Here is a 15414-nt window from a genome sequence, read left to right as displayed (position 1 = left end):
CAACTGAGGTGAGTGTCACTGGGATGGTGGAGGGTGTTGGAACAGCTGTGATGAAAAGTCGGTGTGGTCCACAGACTATTGCTCCGGGGTGTCGCAGGCTGGAGTTTGGGGCTCGCATAGCTGTCCGGTCCTGCCTCATCGCTCGATGTACCCTGTGGTTGCGGCCGGGGACGGTGGGTACCAGAAGGGCCCGCCTCGTCGCAGGTGTTCTGGCAAGACACAATACATGATGCTTAGTTAGATCGCGGGTGGGGGGGGTGAAGGGATGATGTGGAGCTGGAGGCGTGGTTGAGGGGTGGTGTGGAGGTGCTGAGGTGGGGTGGTGTGGAGGTGGTGGTGTGGTGTATTGGGGGTTAGAAACATAGAAAACATAGAAAATAGGTGCCCCAGGAGTTTTTGTAATTGGGTGGAGGGGGGGGCAGTGATCCATGTGGCTGCATCGTATCTGGATGGGAAAGATGTAATTGTAATGACAACCTATGTGACGAGGATAAAAGGCAAGTAACTCTTCTCACCCTTCTCTGTCTGTAACCTTTGACAGAATTGACCACATTATGCTCCTCGAATGCTTCTCCACCATCTTCCAGCTGGGTCAGACTGCTCTCATCTAGTTCCATTCTTACCTATTGAATTGTAGTCAGACAAACATTTGCAATGGCTTCTCTTCCCACTCCTGCACCACTGCCTCTGATACCCCCAATAATCTCTCCTTGGACCCCTCCTGGTTCTCATCTATAAGGCGTTCCTCGGCAGCATCATCCAAAACACAGCGTTAGTTTTCACGTGTATGCTGGTGACAGACACTCTGTACCTCACCATCACCTCCCTCAACGCTTTCTGATGAGCAGAAATTTCCTCCAATTAAATTTTGGGAGGACTGAAGCCATTGTTTCGGTCCCTGCTCTAAGCTCTAGTCTGTAACTATCCATCCCATTCCCTTGCAATTAAATCAATCTGTTTGTAACCTTGGTGTCATATTTGACCCAGAGATGAGCTCCCAACCATATATCACTGTTTTTACTCAGATCATGTCTGTAACATTGCCTAACTTTACTCCTGTCTCAGCTCAGCTGCTGCTGAAACCCTTGTTTACATCCTTGTTACCCCTAAACTTCAGCCATCTTTTCCACCATAATGGGCGTGGCCCTACCCAACTAGTTCACTCCCGCCATCTTTACCCCCACTGCACTCCTCACCATGCTTGGCGGCAGACATTCGCTTGCTCCCTTTTTCCCTGGATTCTTTTTTTCGGCTTTTGACATTCTAAAAATGCCTCAGACCTTCCCACAGTTTCTCACAAAAGAATTTTCCTAAAAACTGGGTGCAAGGGTCCGAAAAAAGACTACTCCGGCCGGGAGTGGCATGGTAGCACAGTGATTAGCACTGTTGCTTCACAGCGCCAGGGACCCAGTTTTGATTCCCGGCTTGGGTCACTGTCTGTGCGGAGTCTGCACGTTCTCCCCGTGTCTGCGTGGGTTTCCTCCAGGTGCCCTGGTTTCATAGAACATAGAACATACAGTGCAGAAGGAGGCCATTCGGCCCATCGAGTCTGCACCGACCCATTTAAGCCCTCACTTCCACCCTATCCCTGTAACCCAATAACCCCTCCTACCCTTTTTGGTCACTAAGGGCAATTTATCATGGGCAATCCACCTAACCTGCACTGTTTGGGCTGTGGGAGGAAACCGGAGCACCCGGAGGAAACCCACGCAGACACAGGGAGAACGTGCAGACTCCGCACAGACAGTGACCCAGTGGGGAATCGAACCTGGGATCCTGGCACTGTGAAGCCACAGTGCTAGCCACTTGTGCTACCGTGCTCCTACAAGTCCCGAAAGATGTGCTGTTAGGTGAATTGGACATTCTGAATTCTCCCTCAGTGTACCTGAACAGGCACCCGAGTGTGGCGACAAGGGGATTTTCACAGTAACTTCATTGCAGTGTTCTTGTAAACCTACTTGTGACACTAAGAAAGATTATTAACTTGACTATTCCCGGTCACCCAAAACGCGACTGCCCATGTTATAATTCGCACCAACTCCCATTAACCTATCGACACTGTGTATACTGACTTGCTGGTCAATCAAAGTCTTTATTTTAAAATTCTCATCCTTGTTTATAATTTCTCCAATGGCCTCACCCCTCCATGTATCTGTAATCTCCTCCAGCCCAACAACCCTCCAAGTTTTCGGCACTCAATTAATTGTATACTCTTGTGCACCCCAACTTTAATTGCTCCATTGTTGGTGGCTGCGCCTTTGGCTGCCTCAGCCATAAGTGCTGGGAATCCCTCCCTAACCTGTCCCCCTCACTTTCCAGCTTTACAACACTCTTTGACCAAGCTTTTGGTCATCTGACCTAATGGCTCCTCATGTGGCTTGGTGTCATATTATGTTTTATAATGCTCCTGTGAAATGCTTGGGTCATTTTATTACATTCAAGGCATTACACAAACAAGGTGTTAGTGTTGTAGGATTATGAGCATAAAAAGTATCTCTCCCCATGTCATAGAACATCTTCCGATTGAAAAGACCAATGTTGTGTTCTCCCTTTAAACCAATCTTTCTCAATTTCTTGTTGTATCTGCTGCTGGGGGATGGCTAACTGGCCTAGAGTGACACCATCAACATGCTTCAGTAAATAACAAGTCCAGCACATCCAACCGAAGGAGTAACTGGAGTTATGGATCTGCCTCACAGGGAATAATGCGATTACAGATCTTCAGACTATAACTTGTTACTTGCATTGAGCACCATCACATGACAAAATCCCCAAAGAAGTAACAATTTAGAGGGAACATAGGTAACTGTATTGATTGGTCTGCAACACCAAATTGCAATACAAAAGTAGACACAAATTTTGCCCTTGACCAAGACAGACTTTCAACATAACAGTTGAGCAGGTGCCAAACACTGGAGCAAAATCTGATTCTGTCAGAGTATCACCAGATATTTTCAGTATGGACAGAGGAAAAATCAATATTGACTCATTACATTATGGGGAGGTGGCTGGAAAATTTCATGAATTTCTCTAGAATTTCTGCCGAGTATGTTACCTGATATGTTATCAGTCCAAAAATGTGGAGGTTAGATGAATTGGCCATTATAAAAATTGCCCTTAGTGTCCAGGGATATGCAGGTTGGATGGGGTTAAGGCGATAGGGTGGGAGAGTTAGTCAAGGCAGGGTCCTCTTTCAGAGGGTCTCGATCGGCCAAATGGGCTCCTTCTGCACTGTCGGGGTTCTAGAATAAGACTCATTAAAACCCTGTTTGCTCAGGTGTAGTTTCTCTTATCCTCAAAATGCCCCAAAATGATTGAATAAAAGATTATAGAGGTCTATGCTGGCATAACTTCTAATGCCCCATTTACCAACTCTGTCTGATCAGGGCCTTTGACTTCCTATCGGGAGTGGCAGGAGGCTACTCCAATTTTCTGTACCTTCATCAGGAAAGCTCCATTGGTTTTCCCATACAGTCACAGGCCAGTCATCCAGAGTATGCAGATAACCCAAATCTTGGGTTTTGGTGACAGAGTTTGCATAATTGCAATTGTAACTTTAATGTTCTTTACCTAGATGAGTATGGAGTTCATGCTTACACATTATCATTCATTTGTGCATGCTGGACATGTAACAATATTACACAGGTGAACATTGAAAATGTCTGTTGCTTCTTTAACATGTTAGCAGAATTCAGCAGTCCAGGAAATACATGTAGACATTGTACCAGACATGAAACAGTCAAACTGGCCTCTCCAACAGTAAACATACATTACCTGTGCAGGCACATAATTAATATTAATGTACTGGAAGATTGTCCAAACTTTCCAGTTCATTTTCAGGGCTGTCCAGTATCCAGTCTGCATCTTATCCTTCAGTGACTTCAGGTTCTTCCCCTGTTAATACACATTATTTCTGGTTATTTCAATGGATCATTTCTCCTAGCATAGCTAATTGATATTCAAAAGATAGAACATTTCAAGCCACTTGTCAAAATGAAATACTTTGAGAGTTACTTTTGTGGCGCACACATTCTACATCAGCAATGACCCACAAAGAGGCTGTATTGGACAGAATGTAATATTGCCCAAATCACCCAAAGAAATTGTTTTCTTTTGATTAGTTGCATGGAATATTTAAGATCCACTCAAATCACCAGAACAGGAAGAAAAAATGTTAGTTTAATGTCTATTCTGGAGAGCACCTCAAGCACTCCCTTGATTATGTACTCAAGTTATCATATGGAACTTGAAACTACGATGTTCTGAGCTGGAGACAGAAGTGCTACCAACTGAGTCACAAACTAAAACCCTTTTAATAATAATAGCTTATTGTCACAAGTAGGCTTCAATGAAGTTACTGTGAAAAGCCCCTAGTTGCCACATTCCGGCGCCTGTTCAGGGGGGGTGGCTGGAAAAGGATTTGATCCCCCTGCTGCTGGTCTTGTTCTGCATTACAAGCCAGCTGTCTTTGCCCACTGTGCTAAACCAGCCCCTGGCTGTACACCCTTTTTGAGGATCACAAAGTAATATACAAACAAAGAAGGTCCATCACCCATCCACTGAAAACAAAAAATATCTTATCATTGTCCCACCAGACAATTTTACTGACTCTTGAATGACTAATGTTTTTGCCTACAGTACTACAGCTTATTCCACATGCATATTACTCCTCGAGTGAAATACCTTCTGATAGCAGTCCTATATTTGCCTAGTATCAATTTGATCAGATACCCCATTTCTAACAGTCATAGCTGATCTTAAAGTACTGCCCAGTTCTGTAGTGACATTTAAGGAGCCAAAGAAAGTCTTGACAATTTGAATATCTAATTTGAGGTGCGGGTGGTCCCTAAATTTGTTGACTTCAACGACTTCTTGAGTTTGATCCTTTATATTTTCATTGCAGACAAGGCAATGTAAAAATCCTTCAAATGCAAAACAAATATAAACCATTTAAGTCCTTGTTTTGCCTAAAATAAAACAACTTAATACGCCAAGTTTGGTGTTAAGTTGATGTCCAGGGATCTTTAAGTTGATAACTTTTGTTAAATTGTGGAGACATCCTTGGAACTTTAGATTCCAGATTGAACTTCAAGGCATGTGATTAAAATCATAATTCCTTCCAGATAGACATGTAGACCCACAAGATTCTGTGGGATAAACGTGTGTTTGGACATTGGTCTAGGTTTGATGTTATTTTAAAAGTTGGTTAAGGGTCATATATTTTCATATCCAAAGAGCAAGTTTAAATTAAACATTCTGTAATCAAGTGAAATCTGTTGATCTAACTTCCTGCTATTATTGCATTTGTATTTTTAATAAAGCCCAATTCATAAGATTTGGTTCTCTCCAACACATGTTATACCGATTCTGCAAAATAATGCAACATAGTTTCTTTCTTTATCACCAGTCCACAAAAATTGATGTGTTAAATGATGAATCTCAGGGCGGGGTCACGTGATGCGAGCACAGGAGTAGCTGCTTTTCTGCGGGCTCTGGCACCACTCACTTGCCTGACATTTATCTACCTAATCTTTGAATTGATATTTGATGTTATATCCCTTGAGGATTTTGGGATCAGTATTGGTAAATATATATGAAGAAAAATGTCAAGAAATCCCGTGATAAAAGGGTACAGCCAGATTAACTGGGTGTGGACCCGCCCTTTCAAACCTCGGGAGTCTCCTTTAGGTGCAAGCAGACATCGACAATGAAATCCAGCATCAACTCCAATGTGTCAGTGTAGTCTTCAGAAGCCTAAGTATCAGAGTGTTCGAAAACTGGGGTGTCATTCTCCGACCCCCTGCCGGGTCGGAGAATGGCCGTTGGCCGCCGTGAATCCCGCCCCCGCCGAAGTCTCCGGTACCGGAGATTGGGCGGGGGCGGGAATCGGGCCGCGCCGGTTGGCGGGACCCCCCGCTCAATTCTCCGGCCCGGATGGGCCGAAGTCCCGCCCAGAAATTGCCTGTCCCGCCGGCGTAAATCAAAGCTGGTATTTACCGGCGGGACCAGGCGGCATGGGCGGGCTCCGGGGGGGGCGCGGGGCGATCTGACCCCGGGGGGGTGCCCCTACGGTGGCCTGGCCCGCGATCGGGGCCCACCGATCCGCGGGCGGGCCTGTGCCGTGGGGGCACTCTTTCCCTTCCGCCTCCGCCACGGCCTCCACCATGGCGGAGGCGGAAGAGACTCTCCCCACTGCGCATGCGCGAGAAACTGTCGGCGGCCGCTGATGCTCCCGCGCATGCGCCGCATTTCCGCGCCAGCTGGCGGGGCAACAAACGCCATTTCCGCCAGCTGGCGGGGCAACAAATGCCATTTCCGCCAACTGGCGGGGCGGAAATCCCTCCAGCGCCGGCCTAGCCCCTCAATGTTGGGGCTCGGCCCCCAAATATGCGGAGCATTCCGCATCTTTGGGCCGGCGAGATGCCCGTCTGATTGGCACCGTTTTTGCCGCCAGTCGGCGGACATCGCGCCGTTGGGTGAGAATTTCGCCCCTGAGATCTCAAATCCAGCACCAAGCTCATGGTCTATAGAGCAACTGTGATCCCTGCCCTCCTGTATGCATCAGGATTTGCATCACGGCAATGTACAGCAGACATTTAAAATACATTTAAAATCCCTGGAAAGATATCACCCACGTTGCCTCTGCAAAATCCTGCAAATCCACTGGCAGTACAGGCGTATCAACGTGAGCCTCCTCTCCCAGGCCAATATCCCCAGTATCAAGGCACTGGTCATGCTCGACCAATTGCGATAGGTGGGCCACATCGTCCACATGCCAAAAAAAAGACTCCCGAAACATGTGCTCTGGGGCAGCATGGTAGCACAGTGGTTTGCACTGTTGCATCACAGCGCCAGGGACACAGGTTCAATTTCCCCTTTGGTCATTGTCTATGTGGAGTCTGCACATTCTCCCCGTGTCTGCATGGGTTTCTTCCGGGTGCTCCGGTTTCTTCCCACAAATCCCGAAAGACGTGCTTGTTAGGTGAATCGGACATTCTGAATTCTCCCTCAGTGTACCCGAACAGGCGCCGTAGCATGGCGACTAGGGGATTTTCATGATAACTTCATTGCAATGTTAATATAAGCCTACTTATGACACTAATAAAGATTATTATTATTCCAAATTCCGCAATAGCAAGCCACCACTAAGAGGGCAGAAGAAATGCTACAAGGACACTCTGAAAGCCTCCTTAAATAAATGCAAGATCCCCATTGACACATGGGAATTGTTTGCCTTCGAAGTCACAAACTGGAGAATAAGCATCCATGAAGGTGCCAATCACCTTGAGCGTCACTGAGTGGCGCACGCAGAGGCTAAGCATAAACAGTGGAAGGAGAGTGCAGATTCCAGGGTGTCCCACCCACCTCATCAAACACCACCTGACAAACCTGTGGCAGAGTCTGCAGATCTAGGATTGGACTATTCAGCCACTACCGAACCCATCTCCCCGGAGTGGAAGCAAATCATGCTAGATCCTGAGGAACTGCCCAAGAAGATGGCAGCCAGACCCTCAGGAGGTCTCTTAATCCCGCACTCTCCGAAGGCGTAGTGTGTTGGCCCAAAATCTATCATGAGGCCGAGTTGCAAAGCACCATTAAGAGGCTTGATGATACAGAGAACAGAATCCTGCATGTTGGGCATGATGCTTCCTCTGTGGAGGCAAGAACTCAATCCTTGGAAAACCATTTAAATGGCATCGTGGAAGTCATGGAAAACTTGGGAGAATCAAGGATGGAGAAAGAATATCCCAATTGTCAGTCTCCCAGAATGTGTGGGGGTAAGATCCCTGTTAAGTTCTTTGAGGGCTGTCTGCCATGTTTTCTCAAGCTGGATGTGAAGGCTGGACATTTCAAATTAGAAAGGGCACATGGTACCATATCTTTGAGGCCAATGGATGGTTTTCATCCCAGGCCCTTAATCATTTGCATCCACAACCTTAATAACTGGCAGAAGGGCATGAAGGCGGCAAGGCGAGGTGGGACCTGGCTCCATGAAGAAGTGAGGATTTCTTTCTTCCAGGACTTTTCGGCAGTGACGCAGTCCAAGATTCGGGGCTTTGATGAAGCTCAAAGGCAACTCAAGGCTGTTGGGAGTGAATTATGCCATGCTTTATCCTGCGACCCTGAAAATTGTTTCCGACAACTCCACCAAGTCGTTCGATAAACCGACTACTGCTTTGGCCTTCATTCAATCCAAGAGAAATGGTTTGATGGTTTGCAGCTCAGACTAATTCAAGCTCTAATTCGGACTCTTTCCCTATCATGGGATTGTCTGATTTTATTATCTTGTATCCTGTTAAAAGGGAGTTACTATTATATTTGCACTAAATGAATGTCTTCTGCGTCTCCTGAAATATTTCAGGGACTCCTAATATTATTATTGTATTATCGTATTATCTCGTCTTAATTAGCGTAGGTATGTTGTGTGCTTATTATTACCTGTTGTTTTACTTCTATTATCCAAGTGTTAATCATGGTGGAACCGAGTGTGTGGTGGTGGAAGCAGGTCTCTCTTGGTGGGTCTGAAATGTGGGAATGACAGTATGGTTGTGGGGTTAATCCTAAGGGTCCTCAGTCATAATGAGGAATGTCCCCTTAGATTTTTTGTAGTTGTGATTCTTTTTAGTTATTATGGAGGGTGTCTGCATTGTTGTCTCAATCCTACCTTGGTTCAGAAAGGTCTTCCATCCATGAAAGGAACGGTTTATGGATACTCCGATGCAAAGTGAATTGGAGGAGGGGGCTGGTGGCGCACGCACGCCCAATTGTGGTGTGAAAATCCAGTCTTATTCTTCTCTAATTATTGGCCGAATTAATGGAGGCAGCTAATCTTAACATTTGCTCATGCAAAGTCATGCAAAGTGTGGGACATCCATCACCCTATCAAAAGGAAAAGGATTCCCTTCTTTCTTCAGGAGATGATTGATATAGCTTTACTACAAGAAACTCATTTGGATGATAAGGAGTATTTAGAATTGAAGCGAGAGTGGGTGGGGCCGATTTTCTTTGTTTCCTTTTCGTGACGCAGCAGGGGATGGCAATTCTTAATAATAAGAAACTCCCATTTAGGGTTGAAACTTGCACTAAGGACAAGGGGGTAGGTGTGTGATCATTAGAGGTGCAGTGCATGGAGTATTGTTTCATTAATGAATGTTTACGGAACCCAAATTATAGCACAGTGGTTAGAACTTTTGCTTCACAGCGCCAGGGTGCAGGTTCGATTCCTGGCTTGGGTCACTACTTGTGCGGAGTCTGCACGTTCTCCCGTGTCTGCGTGGATTTTTTCCAGGTGCTCCAGTTTCCTCCCACAAGTCCTGAAAGACGTGCTGTTGGGTAATTTGGACATTCTGAATTCTCCCTCTGTGTAACCGAACAGGTGGCGGAATGTGGCGACGAGGGGCTTTTCACAGTAACTTCATTGCAGTGTTACTGTAAGCCTACTTGTAACAATAAAGATTATAAAAAATAAAGATTACTACGGCTTTTTTGGATTTTGTTCAGCTAACTCGATTGTGGTTCGTGATTTTAACTGCCATCTGAATTCCCTGGTAGATAAGGTCCGGTCACCAAGAACCCTCCCTCCCCCTTGCTGGCCTCAGCCTGTGAGGAAATGGGTTATGTGAACATTTGGAGGACTTTATACCCCAAGGGTAGGGACTTTAATATTTTTCTTTCAGCCCTGCATTAATGTAATACTAGAATTTACTTTTTATGTGCCAAGGATGATCTTGCACCTTCTGTTCTCTTGTTCCATTGATGTCATTCTAATCTCAGACCATGCCCCCGTTTCCTTGGAATTTATGCTTGCGGGCTCTCCCCCTCCACCCCGCCCCCAGTTGAGAACATGGTGGTTTGATGCCTCTCTAATATAAGCTACGTCATTTGCTATGGGTATTTCCTTTCTGTTTTGCGGGAGATGTGTAAGGCTTATGGTAGGGGGCTGATTATTTCTTGTGCTGCTAATAAATGGCGCAAGATGCTGGAGAGCCATCTGGAGAGCCAACTGCGGGTTGCTTGGCAAAGGTGGACGAGAGATATAAGACTCCCAGTAGACAGTTAGTGAATGAGGTTGGTGCGGCCAGGGTGGCTCTTCACTTCCTATTGACTCAGCAGGCCGAGAAAAGCTTAAAGTTTGCAAGGCAGAAGTTGTAAGAGTTTGGGAATAAATCGAGCAAATACTTAGCCTGCTTGACAAAGAAAAAGGCTGACTCCAGGGCAATCCCCTCTCTGCACCTTACGGGAGGGAAAAGGATTACAAAGACAGAATAAATAAATGGGGCTTTTGGGGAATTCCATGTGGGTTGATACAAGTCTGGCAATCTGGTGGTGAGTTGGTAGTCAATGTGTGGTCATAATACTCCTCTTTCTGAGGAGAAGGTATTCAAGGCCAATTAAGAGCTTCAGTTGGGTATGGCACCAGGACTGGATGGCTTTGGGGGTGAGTTTCTTATAGAGAATTGAAGGACCCGGTGGTGGGTTTGTATATTTTCACTCTTTTGAGTCGGGGATGTTGCCACCAACTCTACGCAAGGCTAATATTACTTTGATTCCAAAGGAGGGCAAGGCATTGGAGAGATGTCCCTCCTATAGGTCAATATCTCTTCCAAATGTCAACTTAAAAGGGTTATCTTAGGTTCTGGCCAAAAGGCTGGAAGACATCCTTCTGACAATTGTGCAGGAGGACCAGACTAGGCTTATTAGGGGAAGATTTTCGAGTCATAACATTGGAAGGTTTTAAATGCGATCCAGGCTTTTCAGAAACCATGCACTGGTTATTTTCTGAGATGCAGAGAAAGCGTTTGGCCGAGTTGAGTGGAATTATCTGGTTTATATGTTGCCAGGCTTTGGGGGGAGAATTATTCAAAACTACAATCATTCTCTCGAACCACAATAGCATTGCACTCTCTCCCAGCGCACACAATTACACAATCTAACATTTCACAACTCCACACTGTATTTAAACATACATGATCCTGAGTGGTCTTGACAGAGCCGGTATGGAGAGGATGTTTCCTCTTGTGGGAGAATCTAGAACTAAGAGTTCTGTTCAAAATTTAAGACGGAGAGGAGAAGAATTTTTTTCTCTCAGAGGGTAGGGAGTCTTTGAAACTCCTTTCCTCAAAAGGCAGCAAAAACAGTGTCTGGAATGTTTTCAAGGTATAGGTAGGTTGACAAACAAGGAGGGTGAAAGGTTATCGGGATATGTGTGTGGTTACAGTCAGATCAACCATATTCTTATTGAATGTCAGAGCAGGCTCGAAGGGCCGAGTGGCCTACTCCTGCTCCTAGGTCATATGTTCACACCATCTGTCGCAGATTTCACAAACCCACAACCTCTTTCTTAGATCAATTAACTTCATATTCGCTTTTTTTCAGTCACCAATGACAACTTATCACCCCAAGATAAGTTCCTGTCCTTTTAATGATCACTAGCACCCACCTCAAGTAGACTGACAACTACAAAGAAAAGAGCGAGGAATGCTGGAGCAAACATCAGACGGTCCAACAGAAGTCTCTTGATCTGGGAATAGGGAACATTGGACGGAATCAGTTTATCCAGATAGTGGTAAAAGTAATGACTTAGTGGGCCCGTGAAAACCAACCTGAAACAGAAAATAAAAGCATTTTTTAGTGAAGTAAAACAATCTGAAATATTTTATGTTCTTTCTTATTCGGCTTCAAGGCAATGTTAGGAAAAGATTTATTAAACAAATTAGTCCATCTGTAGCAAATATGACAGAGCAAGGTTACTGTCAATGGTAAACAGCAGGGCGGTTGTTGTGCACACAACAGACCAATTGGCTCATGACTTGGTGTGCAAGATCGCACATATAAGGAAAGCTTTACTGCCACATGAAATGCGTTGAAGCAGAACCCCAAGGTGCTTTTACAATGCTTTTGCTGCCTCAAGTCACTGTCAGAGTACTGTACTACAAGCCACAGTATTGCATGACTTGTCATGGTTTGCTACATGCTTCAGAACCTTGCTATGAGGGCAAGCCTTTGCCACAAGGTGTATGGCACATAGGTGTATGGCACATAGCTAAAGAGCAGGAGCAAGCAACTGTAGCCACCTAAATTGGCCAACTCCCGATTTAAAATGGCGAACGGCAAAGGCTGATGGGAAAGTCAGCCAACAAGACAGAAACCAGCAGCTGCAGGTTTGCTGTGTATTTACCTCTGCAAAGGCCAGACATCGATACCAGCGACCATCAGCATAACAAAGTAGTAGCCATCTGCAGACTGATGAGCAATCCCCGGGAACAATAAGTAACATTTTGGACACACAAAGACATTCGGGGCGAGAGAATTTGGCTAAACCATTTGCCAGCTGTCGGTGGAAAATGGAGGGGGAGTTGTGGAATCCTTGTGGCAGGCATGTCCACGTGTACTGCTGATTTTTAAAAGTGAAGGCAAATTTGTACTGGCACGCCTTTGCCAATGGAATGGTCCAGAATCCATTACTGACGTCCAAAACCGTAAAGAATCGGGAATTGAGTCCCTGCTTGAGCATGGTCTTGGGACTTGTGGCTACTGTGGGGGTGATTTTGTTGAGTTCCCGGTAATCGATGGTCAGTCGCCATGATCCATCGGGCTTTCTCACTGGCCAAATCGGGGCATTATTAGTGGAGGCTACTGATCTAAGTACGCCCTGCTCTAATAAGCTGTCTATTACCTTTGCGATTTCTCCCTCTGTCTCTTGGGGAAATCCATATTGTTTTTGGGGTCTAGGGTCAGGTCCTGTTATTTGTACGGAGCCAGTCATCCATCCACAGTCGTGTTTGTGGGTCGCGAATGCCGCCCTGTTCTTTTGCAGAACTGCCCTAACCTGCTTGTCCGTACTAAGCGTGGTCGGGTTGAACCAAAATTCGCCTACTGCACTAATTTTGTTCGCGTATTCACCTATGTTGAACGTTGCGGGGGCTCTTGCGGATTTTTCCATCTTCCAGACACACTGGTTGACTGGATCAAATGAAAGATTGTGGGAATTCATGAAATCGATTCCCAGAATGTGTTCTGCTGTGTGGGGCAGGTCAACTAAAACTACGGGGTGCTTGGTGGTGATGATACCGATTTGAATGGGTACAGGGACTGTGATGTGTCCCTGCTGTGAGTGGCCTGTAAAGCCGCTGAGGGCGATAGTGGCTGTAGTGGGCCACGTGTCCTTTTGGAACATTGTGGAGGAATTTATTGTGGTGCGGGACCCTCCTGTGTCCCAGAGAAATTTCGATGGGCTGCCCCGAATTTTCGCTGCAACTACCGGTCGACCGGACCTATCTGATAGGGTGTCGCAGACCCAACTGGGGGAGCCCGAACACCGTCAGTCCGTTCCGGTCAAGTCCGTCTGATCTGAACGGGCACTAACACTATGAATGGGCTCTGTCTTCTTCTTACTCAGAGCGCCCGTCTGCTGGACTCTCTGTGGCTTTTTAGGGGCATTGCACTCTCTTGCGAAGTGTCCCAACTGTCCGCAATTGTAACACTCCTGTGACTTGGGTGGGGGGCTGTTCTTTCCCTCATTCACCCATGCGGGGTTCTGGTGTGTTGTTTTTACTGCCTGCATATCTGCGCCAGCCTGCTTTTCCTCGGGATTCTTGACTGCGGGTTTACTTTGTATAGATTGCTCCCAAGCGCGGGACAATCTTTTCACTACCCACTTCTCATTATGGGCCTCCTCTGAGGGATCAAAACTCGTGCAGACTTTCTGTCCTGTTTCTTTGGCATGGGAGATAAGGGTGCGGGTCCATTTGGCCATGTTGTCTGGGGACAAATGGGCACGGTCTAAGTCTCCAAAGACTGCTGCAAAGTGGATCCACAGGCGTCCAGCAAACGCTGTGGGGTGCTCGGATTTCTTTTGCCTACATTTGTTGAGGCCATCTACGGGGTCACCCCGGTTATACCCGATTGCATCCAGGATCGCGGTATGCATTTCTGCAAGGGTGCCTCCTCCTACATTCTGTGGGTCGGGAAGGGCTGCTGCTACTGAAGGGTCTAAACTTATAACGGTGAACTTTACATGCTCTCGCTCATCCAGGCCGTACATGGTCGCCTGATGCTTAACTGTGGCAAAGAAATGGTGGGGGTCTGAGGTGGGAGGAGTGGTGTGATCTTATCGCACGTATCCCGTAATTGGGTCACTGTTAAGGGGGTGGAGTATAGAAATTCCGCATCGTCTGATGTGGCTGTGCGGTGGGTGGTTACTGGGTTCATTGGAGCTTGAACTATCTGCTGTGTGGGTGGTTGGGGCGCCTTCCTTTTTTGTGGCTTTCCCTGAGCACATGTTCCCTGAACATATCTCTGCACTGTTTCATTCAATTCTTCCCAATCAGGGCCGTCTTCCTCATCTAATTTTTCTCCAAAGGTTTCCTGGAAACCTTTCTGAACTGAAAGCAGCGATTGCAGCTCTGCAATCTGCTCCCGGCACTTTGCGTGATCTAATGTGCTTTGTGTTTGTTCTGTGGTGGCAGCATGGAGTGCTGTTAATGCTGCCTTTAGATCGCTGCACTGTCTCTGTAATGCTTCTACCTGTTTTTCTGTTTACTCACGTACCAGGACTGCATGTTGCGTGTCCTGATCGGCCTTTTCGTATTGAGACTGGAAGCTGCTTAAGTGCGCCAGACAAGACTGATGTGCTCTGTTTACTCACGTACCAGGACTGCATGTTGCGTGCCCTGATCGGCCTTTTCGTATTGAGACTGGAAGCTGCTTAAGTGCGCCAGACAAGACTGATGTGCCCTTTTGGCATCCTCCACCTCTACATCATTTGCAGCCAACTTCCTTCTCAATTCTAAATTCTCCTTTTCTACCTCACTTACATCGACCTTACTCATTCGACGTATGCCCTCAACTTCTTTCCGGAGCATCCTAACAACCTCCTCTGTGCCTCGCAATTGTGCCAAGCAGGACACAATTGCCATCTGCTTGCGAGCTTTCCAGAAGCCCTTTTTGTGGATATCGCTCAGGTTCTCCCACCAAGTATGCCCTATACTTCCGGGACCTGATTCCTCGTTGTCACAGAAATCATTCCAAAGGGGCCATCCTTTCCCTTTGAGATATTTCCTGATCTCTTCCTCCCAAATGGGACATTGTCCCACTCTACTGCTGCTGGTCGCTGCGACCGCAAATTCCTCTGGGTTCATGAGGCGCTGCATTGCCATCTTTCCTATCCGAATGCTGCTCTTCAAATTTTGGGACAGGGGTATTAATCCGAATGCTGCTCTTCAAATTTGGGACAGGGGTATTAAGGCGGTGCTGTAAATACGGGTCCGGCTTTCGCTACTTTCCAATATACAAACTTCCGACAGCATTGTCGCAACAAAAAATCTATCAGTTTTACCTTATCGCCCTGTTAGTTACGCATGCAGACACACACTTCCGAATTATGGGTATTGATCAGAACGGCTTGAACACTTG

The 15414-nt window shown here is 46.4% G+C and overlaps 1 protein-coding gene across 2 annotated transcripts in view; it reads right to left on the bottom strand.

Moving 5' to 3' along the window:
• pxmp2 (peroxisomal membrane protein 2) overlaps positions 1 to 15414 on the bottom strand; it is a 94328-nt gene that overhangs the window by 17253 nt on the left and 61661 nt on the right. For both annotated transcript variants that reach the window (XM_072487447.1, XM_072487540.1), the window contains exons 3-4: positions 11441 to 11603; positions 3775 to 3894 (exon numbers count right to left, since the gene is read on the bottom strand). In XM_072487447.1, coding sequence (XP_072343548.1) covers positions 3775 to 3894; positions 11441 to 11603 — 283 coding nt within the window. The remainder of the gene's footprint in view (positions 1 to 3774; positions 3895 to 11440; positions 11604 to 15414) is intronic.

This window comes from Scyliorhinus torazame, chromosome 1 (genome assembly GCF_047496885.1).
Source record: "Scyliorhinus torazame isolate Kashiwa2021f chromosome 1, sScyTor2.1, whole genome shotgun sequence".
NCBI classification, from domain to species: domain Eukaryota; kingdom Metazoa; phylum Chordata; class Chondrichthyes; order Carcharhiniformes; family Scyliorhinidae; genus Scyliorhinus; species Scyliorhinus torazame.
This window is presented reverse-complemented; position numbering and strand designations above follow the sequence as displayed.